We start from the raw sequence: 21,519 nt of genomic DNA, 5'->3' as shown, positions 1-21,519 counted from the left end.
TTCCTTTACTTAGGATCCAACCAAGTGTTGTCATGTAGTTTTACATATAGGAAGGAAGGCTTTGCACGAACGGTACTTTAAAATAAAGCCACCGTGGTCTGAATACTTATTATTTCTGCTAAACAGTTATTCAAGAAAAAATAAATAACTAGCTTTGGAATGAGGGAAGGCCACGACTAATATAGAATTTAGGGAGTGAGAATACCAGTATCATAAACCGTCTAAATTCGAGTGCAAGAACCAAACTCTCTCTCTCTCTCTCTCTCTCTCTCTCTCTCTCTCTCTCTCTCTCTCTCTCTCTCTCTCTAGTGACGTCAAGTTCTCCGAATCTCATAACCTCTCATCTTTCCTGGAACAAAAACATAGACCTCTCTTTCATTTCCTTATATCTGAGGTAGACACGTTGATCTTCTTATGAGAAGACAAAAACCATTCTTAGAGAAAAGAAAACTACAAAAATTGTTGTCCTCTACAGGGCTGTTAGGGCTCAAGATCTGGTAATGACAGGAGTTTGTAACGTAGACTCCAAAAAAAATAATGATAGAGATATACAAAACCGGATTCTAAAAGTGTATGTATATATGTATACACATACATACATATATACATATATATTAACTTTATCACATACACAATTGTTCTGTGCATTAGTAGAATTACCAACAGGGCCTCATCCTGTTAGTATATATATATATATATATATATATATATATATATATATATATATATATATATATATATATATATATATATATATAATTCAAGAAGGCCAAAGTGTAACGTACGAGAAAGATTAACAGTTAAAGGAAAGGGGAATGCTGTTTCATCTGTGTGTATATCATTGGAGTTCATAACATGACCTTTATATAATTCTTAAGGTAAAATAAATCACGTTGGCTTTAAATTTGAAAAAGTTACATAGCAAAAAACGAACCAGAGAATGACCCCTTTCTTTCCTCATTTCCCACAGGTAGCTTCTTCTTGCCGAAAGACCAGCAGGTAACAGATCCCCCGGGGCCTGAAAATACGGAATACGAGGGACTGGCGTACCTGGGGGAATTCCCCCTAGCTTGGGCTGCCTGCCTGGGGAATGAGACTGTCTACAATAAACTCATAGATTTCGGAGCAGACCCCAATCTCCAAGATTCCTTCGGCAACATGATACTGCATATGGTGGTGGTCTGCAATCAGTTGGTAGGTGTTCACAAAATTTACAGATTTACAAGTTTTGTAAAATTTTTGAAATTTGCGTTTGACGATTACCCGTTGATAAGCAGTCAGATAATAGAGTTAATTTGAGCTCTTAATCGTGTAAATAACTTGTTAAATATTTCAGGATTCTTGAGAAAATTGTGTGGTTATATTCCTCGGCCCTTGGTTGAGGCCTGAACGCAATTGTAAATTTGTAAATTGACAAAATTGTAAATTTGTAAATTGACAAAATTGTAAATTTGTAAATTGACAAAATTGTAAATTTGTAAATTTACAAAATTGTAAATGTGTAAATTGACAAAATTGTAAATTCGTAAATTGACAAAATTGTAAATTCGTAAATTGACAAAATTGTAAATTTGTAAATTGACAAAATTGTAAATTTGTAAATTTACAAAATTGTAAATTTTTAAATTGACAATATTGTAAATGTGTAGATTTACAAAATTGCAAATTTATAAATTTACAAAATTGTAAATTTGTAAATTATAAAATTGTAAATTTGTAAATTTATAAAATTGTAGATTCGTAAATTTACAAATTTGTTATGTGGTTGACTATTACCCGCTGACAAGCATTTTGAGAAGAGTCAATATTATCCTGTAAGCATTTAGATAACTATTTCTATATCTATATTCAAATTAACATACGGTTCTTGTTTTATCTCAATATTCAGTCAACTCCTACAAGGACCGCGGTCTATTTTTGGGGGCAGGGGAGTGGAAGGGGATGGAGGAGGAGGGGGTGGAAAATTGCCTTGCATGTCCCCGCTGATTCTTAAGAAGTGAGTTATAAACAGCAATCTAATAAATAAAAGCTCATAAAATTCCATCTTACAGAAACGAAAATTACATTCGCATACACATCTCTTTTCTCCACGTCCGCAAGTTAAAAGTATCTCTCTCTTTTAGATTGCGGTTTCGCTAAAATAATGATATGCATATTAACGTATGACTGCATATGAATTTGTAAGAGGCCTGTCAAAGGATGACGTAAAACTCTTTAATGAATGCGAGGACTTTTAAACCACGTTTCCCGCCGTGAAAATGGAGTGTGGGTGTTGAGTGAAGCTGTTATGGGATCTAGCGAGATGAATTAACTATGGATTGGGAGGCAAGGAGAGTTAGAAGGACAGAAGGCAGACATAAAAGTGTAATGAAAAAAAAGGTTGATGGAATTTGGTTATGCAAATGGAAAGGGCGAATGTATAACAGTCTTCTGAGAATGTGAAAAAACAAAAAAACGACTGAGAAGGATTGAGATGACAGAAAGGGCTTGGTATCCAGGTGTTGTGAGAAACGTACAGATGGATGTTGAAGAATATGACAAGCTCTTCTGAAGAATATGAAAGAATGTTTAGGAATATGGGAGATGTTTTTTTTTCCTTGCATTTATCGCTTTCAAAAATGACATAGAATGTAACGGTCGTATATAGACTCCACATTGCGAATATTGATAATAAATATCTGATAAAAGTGGTATGCCATGTATTTGTTTGCACAGATATATGTATATAAGCAAATGTATATAGTGTACATATGTAGTGGGGATGACAGACTGAGATGTGCTAGGTGATATGAATGCAAAGGTATGTGACTGAGACATAGATGGCGTTGTTGATAGGTATGGAGTTCTGGGGGTAAACTAAATTCGTGAGGGTCTTGTGGAAATGTTTTTGGAAAGAGGCTTGATTGTTTTGTTATGTAGAAAGTCCAGTAAACTAAGAATATTCTATCTGTAAGAAGTTGTGGTGCTGGAGGATTCATTTTCCTCTGGTTTTAGCCTGGTTTTTCATATAAACTTTTTATTTTGAGAGTTCTTTCAGCTCATAGAAATATATTTTCAAATTCCAAAAGTTTCTTGATGTTCCTATCCATATCTACAGTTTTCATAACTAAATTTCCTTAATGCCTTGATACCTCTTATAATATCCCACATTTTATAAAAATCGCTCTCCCAGGGAATGTTTTCCTACGCCCTACGGCACCCCAGAAACCCTGCGCAGGATGGCATCATGAACATGGCCGGCCTCACCCCTCTGACTCTAGCTTGTAAACTGGCGCGTTCTACCATCTTCAAGGAAATGCTGGAGCTGACCTGTATCGAGTTCTGGAGGTATTCCAACATCACCTGCAGTGCTTATCCACTCAATGCTCTGGACACCATTCGGCCCAGTGGAGAAACAAGTAAGTCCAGAACGCTGGTTGTTGGGGTGGCTAACTTTATGTCCAGGATTCCTTCCAATCCACTGGGGAAGAAGAGGCCTTCCGGAGTTTATGATAGCCAAGAAGACTGATGTCTCAATTACATATACCACTGGTCTACTAATACTACAGTGTCATGTGATCCGGGCACAAGACAATTAAGTCATGATCTCAACCAGTAGCTAACGTGGGGCACTTGAATGATATGCCAATGGTAGTAGTTGTCGCACGAATCAGTCAGTAGTCCTGAATCAGCAGGCCAAGAGGGTAAAAACATGTAAGTGCAGATCTGAGTGTTTCAGTGTGTACCCAGTCAGCGCTCATGATACCATAGAGCTTAGTAGAAAAAAGTGTAAAGCAAAGAATTGTCCCCTCTATAAGTCTAGAGCAAAGAATTGTGTCCTGTGTAGGTCTAGAGCAAAGAATTGTATCTGCTATGAGTCTACTGCAAAGAATTGTACCCACTATGAGTCTAGAGCAAAACGTTGTACCCACTACGAACCTACAGCAAAGAATTGCCCCAATATGTACCCCATACACTGTGTAACCCATTGGGTAAACAGTCAAATTAGTATCACAGGGCAGTTTCCAAACTGAAACTGTCTTTGTATTGCCAGAAATGTTGTAATGCTCAGTTTCTTGTCAGTTTGTTGACTATTGGACATGCGTTTTCGGGGAAGTTCAAGATTGTTTTTTAACAGTTCATAGAAATGGTTCATTTATTAAATTTTTTTACCCAAAACTCACTCTCAGGGGAATTCAAAGTAAAGAATCAGCCTTTTCATCAACAACGGAACAGTTGTTCTCACCTAAATTAATATTAATTATTGTAAATTTCAGGTTTGTTTTATATTTGCTATTATTATTATTATTATTATTATTATTATTATTATTATTATTATTATTATTATTATTATTATTGAAGAAACAAATCCACAGTTGTGTACGTGTACATATATTTAAAAATATGTATACCCATAAATAACTGTGGGATTTTTTTTTCGCCATTTCAAGACTCATGTTACTATGAGTATTTTTAAATCATCATCATCATTATTATTATTATTATTATTATTATTATTATTATTATTATTATTATTATTATTATTATTATTATTATTATTACTATTATTATTATTATTATTGTCTTTGAGGTGGGCGAGGCATACTTCTATATTCTATGGGTATCCCAAATCTTGATAACGACTCACCAAATCTACAATATTATTATTATTATTATTATTATTATTATTATTATTATTATTATTATTATTATTATTATTATTATTGCCTACACAGCTCTGCTCTGAATGAGCTTTTTTTTTTTTCCACAACGCTAAATTCTCATCGGATGTCCTGCCCTCATTAAGACCAACTTTCCATAAAGGGAAACAGGTATTTTTTTCGGGAAGAGAGTAGGCCCGGACAAACAGGTGAGAAGGCGGGGGAGAGGAACCTTAATTGGTATTCGAGAGAGGCTAAACAAGAAATGGGACTTCAAAGCGAGAGGAAACAAGCGGGGAGAAAATAAATGGGGTTCTTTGTAGGTACTTAATGAATTCAGTAATTGGAGAACGCTTCTCTCTTTTGCTCTGTTGAGAAATTGCTTTTTCCTCTTTTTTTTTTTTATCTGAAGATACTTTTCCACACGTGGTATTCCTATTTTTCTTTCTTGTATAATTTTTTATTTATTTTACTTAATAAACAGGTCAAGTTTTCCATTTTTTTTTTATTTACTCCTTTGGTCAAATGCCCAACGATGTTACGTGTCCTGAGATCTTACGCAAAATCACGATAGCATTCATAATGAAACATAGATTCATCAATAAAGAAATATCTTGATCAAAAAGAAATATCCTGCATATTAAAACATTTTACATGATAGTCTTTTATGTTTTTTTATTAAAACAGCTTTTTAATATATTTATATATATATATATATATATATATATATATATATATATATATATATATATATATATATATATATATATATATATATATATATATATATATATATATACACACACATATATATATATATATATACTGTATATCTATAAGCAAATTTACTAATGCGTTCAATGAGCCTAATTTTAGTTAAAATATACAGTCACATTAATCATTACAACCAGTCAATAGTATATATGTTAACAAAGCAATTGCAAAAAATTATACATTCAGTCCTTATTAGATACCATTACATCGCATATAATTAAACATATAATTGAACCCATCTTCCAGACTGGAATTCAGCCCTGATGATTATCCTGAATGGTACCAAGAGCGAACATCTGGATATGCTGGAGGGTGGCATCATTCAGAGACTTCTTGAGGAGAAGTGGAAGACCTTTGCCAGGGTAAGTCACTCTTTGGGAATAAGACTTTTTGGGAATGCTTTGGGAATAAGTAACTTTTTGGGAAGTCTCTTTTTGGGAATAATTCTTTTTGGGAATAAGTCTCTTTGGGAATAAGTAATGTTTTGGGAATGTCACTCTTTTTTGGGAATAAGTCATTTTTTGGGAATAAGTATCTTTTTTGGGAATAAGAGACTTTTTTGGGAATAAGTCACTCATTTTTTGGGAATAAGTCATTTTTTGGGAATGAGTAACTTTTTTGGGAATAAGTCACTCATTTTTGGGAATAAGTCACATTTTGGGAATAAGTATCTTTTTTGGGAATAAGTCACTTTTTGGGAATAAGAATGAGTCACTTTTTGAGGAATAAGTCATTTTTTGGGAATGTAACTTTAGGAATAAGTAAGAATCTCTTTAAGAATTTGGGAATAAGTCACTTCTAGGTAATTTTAAGTCACATTTCCCAGGTGCTCAGGAATGTCACCTCTTGGGCATAAGTCACTTCTTGGTGAGAAGCCACTTCTTAGGATTAAGTCACCTCTTAAGAATAAGTCACCTTTTGTGCATAAGTCACTTTTGGAAATAAGTCACTTTTTGGGGACAGAATGAGTAATTTCTTAGGAATAAATCATTTCTTAAGAATGAGTTATGAGGGATAAGTTACTTAAGAATGAGTCACTTTGGAATAAGTCATTTTTTTGGGAATATGTCATTTCTTTAGTCATGAGGAATATGTCATTTCTTAAGAATGAGTCACTTCTGAGGAATATGTCATTTCTTAAGAATGAGTCACTTCTGAGGAATAAGTCATTTCTTAAGAATGAGTCACTTCTGAGGAATAAGTAATTTCTTAAGAATGAGTCACTTCTTAGGAATAAGTCCTTTCTTTAAATGAGTCACTTCTGAGGAATATGTCATTTCTTAAGAATGAGTCACTTCTTAGGAGTAAGTTCACTCTTGGGAATATGTTGATAAACGGGTGCTTGACCAACACAGAAGTGACGGTTGATCTCATGAAGAAGTACCTATCACAGGCATCAGGCATTTATTGTAAAACTAATTAAAAGTTTCTGTTACCATACATAAGAGGATAATGTAGGAGGAACTTCTTCACGAATCTCTGTAGCACGAAAGATTATAACTTGCCAGGGATAAATATATAACAGTCACATTATTAACTGGAATAAGATTTTTCGTGGGTATTTAGATGCTTTATCGTACACGAAAAACAAGCAGTGAATCAGTTTTCAGCTGCAAGTTGGCCTGAAATATCTTGGGAACTTTCTTCTCTGAATCAATCTTCATACTTATACTACATTAAATAACTGTACAATCTAATTTAAATTCATAAAACTTTAAAATTTGAGCCTGACTTTAAGGGTGGTCTTAGAAAGTAGTGTGTATTCATGCTGAAAATCAGCTTCGTAAGAAGGCCAGTCAAGCGTGAGGTGCAAAATGTCTGTCATTACGGAACTCCATAAATTCTGTGACCAGAATGCGGAAGGTAATTAAGAAGGATTTGAATCTACGATTTAGAAATCTCTGCTTAAAGTCTTGTGGTGCTGGAAACCATCGTATATCCCTCTAACAAAACTTTTCTTTATCCCCAGAACAATCTTTTTCCTTGACATAACTCTTTGGACCCACTGGGAGAGAGAGAGAGAGAGAGAGAGAGAGAGAGAGAGAGAGAGAGAGAGAGAGAGAGAGTTATGGTATACAATGAAAAGTTCCATCGACTCTTTTGGAACGACAAAACCACTCTGAGTAGGAGAAATTTGGACCAACCATAAAATGGATAATGACTGTGGCAAAAAAAAAAAAAAAAAAAAAACACACACAACTCCGCTTTCTTTTCAGCAAAGAACAAATTCTCAAAACTAATTAAAAGTTAGGCGAAAGAAGTTTTTTCCAACAGTATTTCTTTATTAATGTTCTTATTGCAGAATCGTTTTGCCTTCAGAACGTTAAAGAAATGAAAAAAGTGTTTTGGAAGGCATTTAAATTTGTTGAAGATGATTATTGTTTTTTTTCTTGGAAAATGAATAATGAATTTTTTTTTTGTCTTGAAGATGCTGCTTCAAGCCAGTGAAAGTTAGAAATGTCATGTTAATAAAGCAATTTATCGAAAACTTACGAAAAAAACGAAAAATAGCATTTATCTTCGTTCAGTCATTCCAATCAACAATGTCCCAAATTTTTCAAAAACTGGCGAAAAATGACAAAAGAATTGCCAGATTTATTCCTTCAGTTATTGCAATCAACAACGTCCCCAATTTTTCGAAAACTTGGCGAAAAATGAGAAAAAAATTGCCAGATTCATTCCTTCAGTCATTGCAATCAACAATCTCCCGAATTTCCATGCGAGTGGATTTTTTAAAAACTCATTGAAAACAATCAATTCAAAGGAAAACTCACCGTCGATCATCTGTTTCACAATACGAGTGACAATGAATGATGAGAAAGTTGAATGCCTGCCTCCTTAGCATTCTCTATCTCTCTCTCTCTCTTTCAGAATCAGTTCCTGAAGCGCCTGGCCATCATGTTGCTACAACTCATTCTCCTGAGTTTCTCTGTCTACCTCCGTCCTTGTTACTGCGGTCCGATCAACATGAAGATGGTGAGCCACGCCTTGTGTCTTGTGTTCTTCGTGTCTTGTGTTCTTCAATGACTTGCTGTTTTCACATTTGATATCTTACGTATTTAGATACGCGAGATGTTAAGTCTTATGTACTTAAGTGCACAGGATATTAAATGTGAAGAAAGCTAGTTATTTGAATACATGAGATGTTAAATGTGAAGATAGTCATTTAAATACGTGAGATTTTGAATGTGACGATAGCTAGTCATTTAAATAGACTAGCTGTCTCCACATGTAATGTCTTGTGTGTTTAATGACTAGCTATTTTCACAGTTTATATCTTGTGTATTTAAATGACTCTCAATCTTCACATTTAATATCTTGTGTATTTAAATGGCTAGCTATCTTCGCATTTAATGTCTTGTGTATTTAAATGACTCTCAGTCTTCACACTTAATATCTTGTGTATTTAAATGGCTAGCTATCTTCACATTTAATATCTTGTGTATCTAAATGGCTAGCTATCTTCGCATTTAATGTCTTGTGTATTTAAATGGCTAGCTATCTTCGCATTTAATATCTTGTGTATTTAAATGAATCTCAATCTTCACATTTAATATCTTGTGTATTTAAATGGCTAGCTATCTTCGCATTTGATGTCTTGTGTATATTTAAATGGCTAGCTATCTTCGCATTTAATGTCTTGTGTATTTAAGTGGCTAGTTATCTTCACATTTAATATCCTATGTATTTAAATGACTCGCAGCTAGACCTACAAAATGTAACTTAATATTCAGTATTACTGTGAGACAGTAGGATTCGTGTTTTATGTCTTAATGACATTATTTCAAAGCAAACAGAATTCTGGAATAAAGAAATTTAGGTGTTTTTCTTGATATTGCAGCTGTTTCTTGAGCTTCTCAATGGTAGGTCTTTTCCAGGGGAACTTTCATGTCTTCAGGTAACTCATTCCCATAGCTGCAACTACTTTCATTCCTTTCACTGCACCTCCGTTCATATTCTCTTTCGTCCATCTTACCTTCCACCCTCTTCTAACAATTGTTTCATGGTGCAACTGCGAGGTTTTCCTCCTGTTACACCTTCGAAACCTTCTGTACTCTCAATTTCCCTTTCAGCACTGAATGACCTCATAGGTCCCAGCGGTTGGGCTTTAGGCCTAAATTTTATATTTCATTCATTCTTTCAGGAAGCTCATCCTTAACTGGCAGATCACCAGATTTCTCTTCGTTCAAATAGGCCTATCTGTCAAGTTCTTTTCCCCTTTTCTGTACCTAGTCCTTCCATTTTCTTTCCTCCTAAACCAATTCCCCCATACACCACCCCACATTCTCTTTCTAGGCTAGCTGGCTCTCTCTCTCTCTCTCTCTCTCTCTCTCTCTGTCTGTCTGTCTCTCTCTCTCTCTTTTATTCAGTTAAGACACTCTCTTTCAGCCAGAGAACTGGTGCAGGCGAAGAATCTCTCTCATCCATCCGACTGCGAGATACATAATATTCCTCTACATAACTCCACTGAACAGAGACTTTTTCTCTCTCTCTCTCTCTCTCTCTCTCTCTCTCTCAGACGCATTCCTAATGGCATTGATGAGGTCGGGATCGAAGTTTCTATCAGCTTCCTTCAAGGGACGTCAAAAGGAGTCTCTCGGTTTCGACGCTAACGAATTTGACGACATTAGGATAAATTTGCGTCACATTCCCTCCGAAAGTTTATTTATCTTTCTACACGATGCGGAAGCCTTTGGGTTTAGGCATGGCATTCATTTGGTGTTCATCTGTTATTTATCTATTCAAGACGACTCAGTGACCCTACGATTCCTTCGGGAAACCAGTAGATAGATGCACATGGTGTTCTGTGCGATGGCTGTTTTTTTAAGGGAATTGATATGTATAAAGTCTTATAAGGGGATTCAGCAAATGAATTGATGAGTGAATGAATGGTTTTTTAAGGGAATTAATATGTATAAAGTCTTATAAGGGAATTCAGCAAATGAATAGATAAATGAATTGATGAGTTGACGAATGGTTGTTTTTTTAAGGGAATTAATAAGTATAAAGTCTTATAAGGGGATTCAGGAAATGAATAGATAAATGAATTGATGAGTGAACGAATGGTTGTTTTTTTAAGGGAATTGATATGTATAAAGTCTCATAAGGGGATTCGGCAAATGAATAGATAAATGAATTGATGAGTGAACGAATGGTTATTTTTTTAAGGGAATTAATATGTATAAAGTCTTATAAGGGGATTCAGCGAATGAATTGATAAATGAATCGATGAGTGAACGAATAAACTGTTGAATTGATAGGATTGCAAGTGAAATTCGGTTTTCTTTTAACATTCATTTTGTCTAAACAAATATATTCAAATATTTTTGCTTTATCTATTTTGTCAGATTTTTATTTGCTCGTCTACTAAACGTTCCACGACATAGCATTTGTGGGAACCCATGAGGCTCGCAACCTCACCACCGAAATATAGTGAAAAAGAAAGGACAAGACAGTACCTTCAGCACGTCACATAGTGCTTTGTATTTATTTATGTTTTCATTTATTTATTCATTTATTTAGTCATTCATTTATTTATTTATTCACTTATTTATTTATATATATATTTTCATTTATTTGTTTATTTATTTATTTTATTCATTTTTTTATTAATTTGATGATTAAGTAATTAATTAATTCATTAATTTATTAAACTATTTTATTTATTTATTTATTCATTTATTTATTTATGTTATTTATTTATTTATTTATTTATTTATTTTAGTTATTTACTTATTTCTTTACTTATTTATTTGCTTATTAATTTGTTTATATGTTTATTCATTTACGTATTTATTTCTTTATTTATTAAAATATTTATTCATTTATTTATTCATTCATTTATTTATTTATATATTTATTCATTTATCTATTTATTTATTTATTCATTCATTTATCAGTTTATTCATTTATTTATTTATGCATTCACTTATCTATTTATTTGCTCATTTACTTATTGATTGATCAATTTATTCATTTATTTATTCATTCATTAATTTATTTATTCACTTATTCGTTCATTTTTCCATTTATTCACTCATTCATTCATTCATTTGTTTATTCATTTACTCATTCATTCATTGTCTCATTCATCTACTTATTTCATCTATTTATTAATTCACTCGTTCAGTCATTTATTCATTTATTTATCTACCTATTTCATCTATTTATTCATTCACTCATTCATTTATTCGTTCTTCAACTTATTTCATCTATTTATTCATTCACTCATTTATTCATTCATTCATCTACTTATTTCATCTATTTATTCATTCACTCATTCATTTATTCATTCATTTATCCATTCAATCATCCACTTATTTTCGGCAGAATGACTCGGCCGTTCGCGATAAGCTGTGGCAGGAATTCTTCGAGGGCGACTTTTCGAACATCGCCCGATACTGCTTCGAGGCCGGGACGCTGGCGGGAGTTATATCCTACACCATATTCCAGCAGGGGAGGAGATCATGAACCAAGGACTCTCCTCCTACATCAAAGGAACCGTGAGTTTTTTTTTTTGGGGGTGGGGAGCTGGTTTTCGGGTTTGACCTTGGAAGAGGATTTTGGCGGAGGTATGGGATTTACATGGGGGCCCCAATTTATGTCATGGCTTTGTCTGTCTGTCTGTAAATATCTATCTATCTATCTATCTATCTATCTATCTATATATACGTATATATTTATATATTTATAATTATGTACATGTATGTATATATATACATATATATATATATATATATATACATGTATATATATATATATATATATATATATATATATATATATATATATATATATATATATATAAATATATAAATGTGTCTGTGTGTGTGACAAGAATGGGCAAAGAGATAATACAAAAACACATAAATGCTGTAGCGAATAAAACGGAAAAAAGTAAAAATCATAATAATGTGACCACGCTTTCGAAAATGACAGTCACAAGAAAGTCTATGAATTCAAAGTACGTTTACTTTCACCTGATTCATTTCACTACAGTAATCATAATAATGATTATACTGTTGCCTTTGTAATTCGCTTTCGGTAGAAACGGTGCACAAAAGGAAAATAACCGAATAATGATAAGATTCAACATCTTCAAAGAAAACATTCTTAAATGCCAGCAACATTATCATAATCTTGTTGACTCTGCTGTGGATGAATGAAAAAACTTTTTTTGCTAAAACTTTAGCAAAAAAAGAAACACCTAATGAAACACGTGGTATCCAAATAGGAATGAAAAACAAAAGCCAAAATTTTTTTTTTACTTTTTTCGTAACATTATGTTTTTTTTTTTTAATCTTCGTTACGGAACTCTCTCGTACAAAAAGAAAACCTGCCCTCAGGTTGTTTGAAGGAAGAGGAGGAGGAGGAGGAGGAGGAGGAGGAGGAGGAGGAGGAAGGAGAAGAGGGATCCTTTCAGGAGGACTCGGCAAGTGTGAATATAATGCTGTCGTCTTCTGAAGGATTTCCTATTTGAACAAAGCGTTAAGAACTTAAGTTACCTCCTCATAAGATATCTATGAAGCATTCAGCAAAGTATTTCTCAATAGTTTCCATTTCTTTAAGCTCTCTTCTTTTGTCCTCTCTCTCTCTCTCTCTCTCTCTCTCTCTCTCTCTCTCTCTCTCTCTCTCTCTCTCTCTCTCTCTCTCTCTTGTCAGCTGTTAGTTTTTCTCATCTGTGTGTATATATAAATATGTATAAATATATATTATATATTATATGTATAAATATGCGTATATGTGTATATATATATATATATATATATATATATATATATATATATATATATATATATATATATACATATATATATATATTTATATATATGTGTGTATATGTATATATATAAGTATGTGTGTGTCTGTGTGTGTAAGTGTGTGTGTGTGTGTGTCTCCCTCCAACTCCTGTTTACAGTCATCTTATTTTCTATGAAATATTAATTTATTTAAACCTGGAGTTTCTCCAAAGACCTATGTAAATTTAGTTTCATCAATTCTGAAATCATCTATTACTGATCAATAATGAGTTATGTAAGTTAAATAGAACGTTCATCGCTTGCTTTTTTTTTAATTTAGGCTCTCTGAGATCTGATAGAGGGAAAACTCTGGCTCGCCAATTCTTAGATAGAGCATTATAACGATATATATATATATATATATATATATATATATATATATATATATATATATATATATATATATATATATATATATATATATATACACACACACATATATATATATGTATGTGTGTGTATGTATATATAAAACAGTGATATCTAATTCTCTTTGCCTTGATAATGTAATTACTTACACCTATAGGCTTAATTATGTATGGTAATTCCTACTGCCCTGATCAGGAATCGAACGTACGTCCTATTTGCTGTTAGAAGTAGGATGACAGTGACCATAGCCACTCAGCCATCTATGTTGGTCTTAAAGATTATTAAAAAAAAACTGGGAATTTCCAAAAACTGAATACAAGAATATGTAATATTTACAAACACTTCACTTTAATATATGACAGTTTTAGGTCTTTGTGTCCACGTTTTCACATTTCTGTAAAAAACTGTTTTATAAGGGCCAGAACTCTAACCCTTAGGTAATGATGTTGTTATAACCCCTTACAAAACGCTGTTATATACCTACAACTTGGAACTGAGAGTGTATCTTTCCTCGTCACGGCTTACAGTAAGACAGAATGAATGCTTTATGAGGACAAATGGCTGTCCTACTTGGGTAAATTTACCATTAGGAAATGGAAACACCTGTGAGTGTGAGAGAGAGAGAGAGAGAGAGAGAGAGAGAGAGAGAGAGAGAGAGAGAGAGAGAGAGAGAGAGAGAGAGAAGGTATTTATATTTTCATGTTCTTTAATATTATACTATCATATATCCAATTCTCTCAGGTCATCAATATACATAAATGAAAACAATTTCTGTCTTAAATAAAAGATACTTGATTTATAAATTATATATATATATATATATATATATATAATGCAATTATTGCTGGGACAGTTATATTAGTCATTAATACGTAATCTTTCTTCTTAATTTTTCCTGAGATTAAAAAGTATAACGCAAATTACGTTGTACATTTTACAGTATTAATGCTCTGATAATCTAGTATGCAATTACCTTCGAATGCACACTATTCTATCGTTTTGAATCAGATGATTAAATATGCACGATTTCCTGCCTTACGCGTGAGGTAGTTGGACTGAACCCTCTCTCCCAAATCAAGGGTCAACTATGTATATATATATACATCCGTCATCCATCCATACATACATACGTAATACACATATACATCTATATTTTCCAGATCGCCAACGTCCCCAAATTCATCTTCCTGGTCTCCAACCTGATGATCATGCTATGCGTCCCTTGCAGAGTCATCTACTTCTTCACTCCCGAGAGGGATCCCGTCTTCAGAGTCCTCGAGGACGAACTGCTCGCCTACGCAGTGGCTGGGTCCTGGTTCATGATGATGTTCTTCGCCGGGTGGGTCCTTGGGTTTTCTGTAGGTCCTACAGGAGGTTTTTTTAGTTTTGTTTTTTTGTAAGCTCTAAATGAGGGTTGTTCTTTTTTTTAAAGTGCGATGTGGGTGGGGGAGATGTTCTGTATTTTGTGGATCTTGAAATAGGAAATTTTTGTTGTAGACTCTAAAGGAGGGTTGCTCTTAATGTAATAGTTTTTATCTATGTTATTTATTAATTTGTTTATTTATTCTTCTTTTCTAATAACTGATCTCTTCTCTCTGTTTTTCCTATTACCTTCTGCTACTTCTTTGAAATGAACACCATATTCGTTGGCACCAAGAATTTCAAGTCTATGGCCGCAGTGGGCGCGTTCTAGATGATAGGGTTCACCCAAATAATAATAATAATAATAATAATAATAATAATAATAATAATAATAATAATAATAATAATAATAATAATAATAATAATAATTTTTTCTTTGATTTGTTACCTGTTCAGCAGTTTTGAATGACAGAATATGCAATCATCCTCCATTCAAGCTATGAATCTGACATACAAAAATAGTTACCCGTGATGTATTTCATGAAAAAATGATAACATTATTATTATTATCATTAATAATCAGGAAATGAACCCTATTCATCTGGAACTAGCCCACCGCAGGGTCCACTGACTTGAAACTCAACCTTCCACAAAATGCGGTGATCGTTTGAAAGCAGTTACGTATCACATCTTTGTCGGCGCTTACGTCCCAAATTGGGGAAATTCAAACGCGGACCACATTAATATATCTAAATAGAGAAACAAACACATCGACTTATGGATCTCCTTCCTTCCAGACCTCGCGATATAGAGCTAGCCAGCCGAGGCATGGTTTGCCAAACAAAGATGGCCTTTGCATATGGGCACTCGGTCTATAGAAAGGGCGAGGCTTTAAGGAGAGAGAGAGAGAGAGAGAGAGAGAGAGAGAGAGAGAGAGGGCCTTCATTGCCAGATGGGGGTCGATCCTCCATATCTCGTCATTCAGGCGAGAAATTCCTCCATAACGGAGCCTCGGTCGTTTGCACGCCGATGCTTATCGAGTTCTGGAGCCAGAGTTGAGGGGGCCAATTCGGAATGAGCTGAGCTTCGGGAACATAAAGAAAGCTCTCTCTCTCTCTCTCTCTCTCTCTCTCTCTCTCTCTCTCTCTCTCTCTCTCTCTCTCTCTGGAGTTTACGGGTTACATTGATTACTTCCATTGAGGAAGAGTGAGTTCAGGCGGAATACATAAAGGTCGCGAGTGGACTCGAAATGAGACGATCCTCTCTCTCTCTCTCTCTCTCTCTCTCTCTCTCTCTCTCTCTCATCCTTCAGACGTGATGCAAAAGGCCGAGGAATAGATGTATATGTAAGTGCGTCTTTCTTTTCAGAATTTCCAATAGACAGATCAACCCAACTGCGATTTGAATGTCGTGTATAACTTGTGGTTATATCGTTACGGTAGAAAGGAGTTTTTAAAAAGCGATGACAAGAGTGTCTGTTCAACAGGCTTATCATACTTTTTTTTCTTGTGGTTGCAATTGATTGTAACTGCACGTATATATATATATATATATATATATATATATATATATATATATATATATATATATATATATATATATATATATATATATATATATATTATATCAGGCGCAAAAACAATCATTCAGTGAAATGAAAAAAAGACTGATCTGTGTGAATTAAATTGAAGAAGAATATTTTCATATTGCTTTATAGTTTTCTGTTAAAGAAAACTATTGAGCCGGCTTTGTCTGTCCGTCCGCACTTTTTCTGTCCGCCCTCAGATCTTAAAAACTGCTGAGGCTAGAGGGCTGCAAATTGGTATGTTGATCATCCACCCTCCAATCGTCAAACATACCAAATTGCAGCCCTCTAGCCTTAATAATTTTTACTTTATTTAAGTTTGAGTTAGCCATAATCGTGCGTCTGGCAACTATATAGGACAGGTCACCACCGAGCCGTGATTCACGGCTCACGGGCCGCGGGCCATACAGCATTATACCGAGACCACCGAAAGATGGATCTACTTACGGTGGCTTTGATTATATGCTTTACAGAAAACTCGACTGCGCCGAAGAAACTTCGGCGCATTTTTCACTTGTTTAGGTATTGTCGGAAATAAATTTATCATCCTTTCTTTCCGAACGTGCACAGTGTCTGGAAATGTTTGAATTAAGGTAACTGAAAATAAACAAAGATGTTTCATGAAAACAGAAAACAATTCTTAAAATAATAATGCCTCTCCCCTTTACTTAGCAGTTATTGGTCCCGTGGCCAAATGATAGCTGAGGCGAAATATGCTAATTACCTTTTACTCTTTTTGAATTATTATTATTATTATTATTATTATTATTATTATTATTATTATTATTATTATTATTATTATTATTATTATTATTATTATTATTATTAGGAAGAAGACTCTCTTTAAAGCAAGTTTTGTTGAATAATATGGCTGCATTATGCGAAATGATTTTATACTGAGTTTTCTCAATTATTATTATTATTATTATTATTATTATTATTATTATTATTATTATTATTATTATTATTATTATTATTACAGTAGAATATGTCACTGCTTAAAATTGACATTAGCACACCTTAGATATCCTCCAATAAATCAACCTACACAAAAATGAATAATATGTCATCTCCTTTCAAACAAAGGCAATTAATGCATTTAAATTTCTCCTGTGATTATGTTGAGACTTTCCAAATCTCTACCAAAAACCATTATCCTCGTCCTCATCACATCATCTCTGTAGCGACACTGCGTTTAATATCCCATGGGGAAATTTTCCCCATCTCACAGAGATATAACCTGACAGGTCGACTTTATAATCGCAGCTAGACAGAATGACGGATTAGGGATTTGTCGAGGCTACGAAACTAATGAACTAGGTGTCTTGAGGCTTTCCCTGGCTTAATTATTCCCGGTTTTACGTAATTCAGTGGAAGACTTGTGAACGATATTTCAACATTTGTCGCACGCTCGTTTTTTGTTCGTGGGTGACAGCTATTTTACAAAAACCAAAGGTTGATTTGGGTGTGGGAAGGAGGTTAGAGGGAACAGTAATGAAGGATTTTAATCAAATATAGGTACACACACACACCATATATATATATATATATATATATATATATATATATATATATATATATATATATATATATATATATATAAGCATTAAGCTACAAACGTCCTTTAATATCCAATTCACTCTGCCTCGAATAATATATTTTCATATATGTTACCCGAAGGGGAATTTTTTAGTTGATAATAAGTAGTAGGTAGAGTGAATTGGATATTAAAGGACGTTTGTAGCTTAATGCTTGTATATGAATCACGGTGATGTGATAAAATTGTTCATATATATATATATATATATATATATATATATATATATATATATATATATATATGTATATATATATAGCACGAAGGAACGCGTGTTATCAAATGTCAGGATGTGAGTGAAAACTGGGGCTTTGAACAAGTACTTTCGTAATTTATTTATTCTACATTTTCAAGTTCACAGGTTTTCACTCACTTCCTGACGTGGATTTTATAATATATATATATATATATATATATATATATATATATATGTATATGTATGTATGTATGTATGTATGTATGTATGTATGTATGTATGTATGTATGTATGTATGTATGTATGTTCAGTATGTTTGATATATATATACCCATTTATTCTCCACTAAAGTTAATTACAGCTCTTTCTACGCACCATTCAGTTTCGTTAATGCCTGACTCACCCACACGCACATACCAAAAACAAATGAGCAACAAACAAAACAAAATAAACAAACGTGTTTACTTGTTTGTGTGTATGTGTTCCGGAGAGAGCCACCCCTGAAAGAGCTTTACCCAAGACTTTCAGAAGATCTGAAGAAGAAGAAGAAGAAGAGGAAGAAGGAGAAGAAGAAGAAGAAGATCTTTAGCCTTTGACCTTCTTCAGGTCGCGACCTTCCTCCGTAGGCCGAAGAAGAAGAGAAATAAGATCTATCCTCTTTAGCTCTTGAGCTGTTTCTTTGAAATTCTTCTCTATCTCTTGACCTCCTTCTCTAGTCTTTGACCTTCTCCTTCAGGTCGCGACCCTACTTTTTTTTAAGGTACTGACCTTCCCTCTGCTCTTCTTCCCCACCTCCAGGGCCCTGAAGCTGACCGGCCCCTTCGTGGTCATGATCTACAAGATGATCTCGGGTGACATGTTCACCTTCTCCATCATCTACGGCATCATGCTTCTGGGATTCACCGAAGCCTTCTACTTCCTCTACAAGAGTCCTACCCAGGATCCTGCTTCTAAATGGAGCACCTACGGCTCCACGTGGATGGCCCTGTTCCACATGACCCTGGGTGACTATGACGTAAGTAGGTCGATCGTGATGAGGACGGTTGCGCGGGAGAAGAGCTTCAGGCTTATGCTTTATTTATTGTATATTTTTTTTTTGTGATGTTTCTCAGATAATTATTTTTCAATTTCTTTTAGTAACGTTTTCAGGTAATATTTTTTAGCTTCTTGTAGTAGTGTCTCTCAGGTAAGGGTTTTTTTTAGTTTCTTGTAGTAATTCTTCCCAGATAATAGTTTTTTCTTTTAGTAATGTTTCTCAGATGATAATTTTTCTTAGTTTCTTTAATTAATGATTCTCAGGTAATAGTTATTAGTTTCTTGTAGTAACGTTTCTCAGATAATAGCTTTTTGACTTCTTGCAGTAATGCTTCTCAGGTAATTAATATTTGTTTTGTAAAAAACACTTAGTTCCGTGTGTCATTTAAATGAAAATAACGATATCACGTTTACTTATATCTGAATAATAAAGACTTTAATTTATGCTCTGTTGCTTTCAATTTCTCTGGAAGGAAGATTGTAAAATAAATAAGGAAGAATGTAAAATAAATAAATAAATAAATAAGTAAATAAATAAATAGTCAAATAAAAATAATTTATTATTATCTGGGTCTGGATATAATTAAATAACAACATCTAACTGTTTTCATGAGAGGTATTACTTTTCCTTTTTTAGTTCAGTTATTATACCGTATCTGCATATTGTAATGAAAAATATCTATCTCTGAATAAATTAATCCTTCCTTGGTTTGGGAATGATAAAAATTCTTAATAATTTATTGCTATTGATATTTATCTTTTAGATGGATCTTTATAGATAATAATAATAATAATAATAATAATAATAATAATAATATATAGCATTAGTAGTAGTATAGTAGTAGTAGTAGTAGTAGTGTAATAATAATAATAATAATAATAATAATAATAATAATATACTTTGGGTATAGGCCCTCTTTCAAACATGTTTTGTTGAATATGATCGCAACCTTGGTTGCATTAATCTTGTAGATAGTCTACGAGATTAATGCAACCAAGGCTGCCATCATATTCAACAAAATAATAATAATAATAATAATAATAATAATAATAATAATAATAATAATAATAATAATAATAATAAATCAAATCCCACAGAGCCTCTGGTTGTCAGCCATGATTGTTATTTTGCTTTGAAACAATTCTCATGTTTTTCAACCTCTTGTTTCATTACATTTACGTAACAGGTAATGTCCTCTAATATAGCATCATCCACACGTAGGGATGCCACTTGGTGATTTACTAAATATCGTAATTATAATTGTTATCAATAAGACGATGGTAAAATATCCACTTTTGCCTTCTGTATTTTGGATTTAAAAGATCATTATTAATTTTCTTTCACGCATGTATTGTTTTCCATTTTTTTTATGGTCAGAAATAAAACACGACTTTTCCGTAGCATATTTATTTCGGTCAAAAATCAAAATTTGGTTTTTCCTAGCATTCTTTATTCTTTAGTGGTCTAGTATTGCCCGTTGCATTTTCCTAGTGTTAGTGAGTTATCAAAGAAACCTTTTTTTCCCCTAAATTTTCATTGTGGGCCAATAGTAATCCTTTCTTTGATATGGTAAAATATGTACTATATAATTTCCTTCGTATTCACCCGCACTAAAATGTGGAGTTTATTATCTACTTTATATTTATGAGAGGTAAAATAAGCAAAACATTGAAATAACTGTACATAATATTGTACAACTTTTCTCTGCTTCCAGTACACTTCACTGAACAGCAACATCTACAGCGCTATGAGCAAGTTCGTGTTCCTCGTGTTCACCATCATGGTGCCCATTATGTTGTTGAACATGTTGATCGCTATGATGGGCAATACTTACAGCACCGTCATCAGCATGTCGGAGAAGGAGTGGGTCAAGGCGGTAAGTGGGGACCGCCCCCATTTTTTTTTTTTTTTTTTTTTTTGCTTTAAATCTTTCGCCATCCTCAGCAACTTCTCTTCACCATGTCCAGTCTGGAAACATCACTCTCTTCCCATTCTTGTTACATTCCTTCTTTTCTGATAAAATTCTCTTCGTTTTCTTGGTTTTCTTGGGGGTTTCGCCCCCTGTTGGGTTTGCACCGTGTCTCACTTCGAGTTTGCCTCCTACAGAATCGACAGTTCCCCCTACGGTTTCTGTTGAGACCAATCCCTGTTGTAAAATTTA

General features: G+C 33.5%; 1 protein-coding gene across 1 annotated transcript in view; it reads left to right on the top strand.

Moving 5' to 3' along the window:
• The window catches only part of iav (transient receptor potential cation channel subfamily V iav), a 45,145-nt gene that overhangs the window by 14,887 nt on the left and 8,739 nt on the right, over positions 1-21,519 (top strand). The window contains 9 exon segments of the mRNA XM_067130674.1: positions 971-1,194; positions 3,173-3,398; positions 5,661-5,776; positions 8,286-8,390; positions 11,745-11,865; positions 11,868-11,917; positions 14,743-14,921; positions 19,121-19,337; positions 21,073-21,234. Of these exon segments, the coding sequence (XP_066986775.1) occupies positions 971-1,194; positions 3,173-3,398; positions 5,661-5,776; positions 8,286-8,390; positions 11,745-11,865; positions 11,868-11,917; positions 14,743-14,921; positions 19,121-19,337; positions 21,073-21,234 (1,400 nt within the window).

The sequence above is a fragment of the Macrobrachium rosenbergii genome, chromosome 29 (assembly GCF_040412425.1).
Source record: "Macrobrachium rosenbergii isolate ZJJX-2024 chromosome 29, ASM4041242v1, whole genome shotgun sequence".
In the NCBI taxonomy this organism is placed as follows: Eukaryota; Metazoa; Arthropoda; class Malacostraca; order Decapoda; family Palaemonidae; genus Macrobrachium; species Macrobrachium rosenbergii.
The sequence above is the reverse complement of the archived record's forward strand: the minus strand, read 5'-3'. Positions and strand labels throughout refer to the sequence as shown.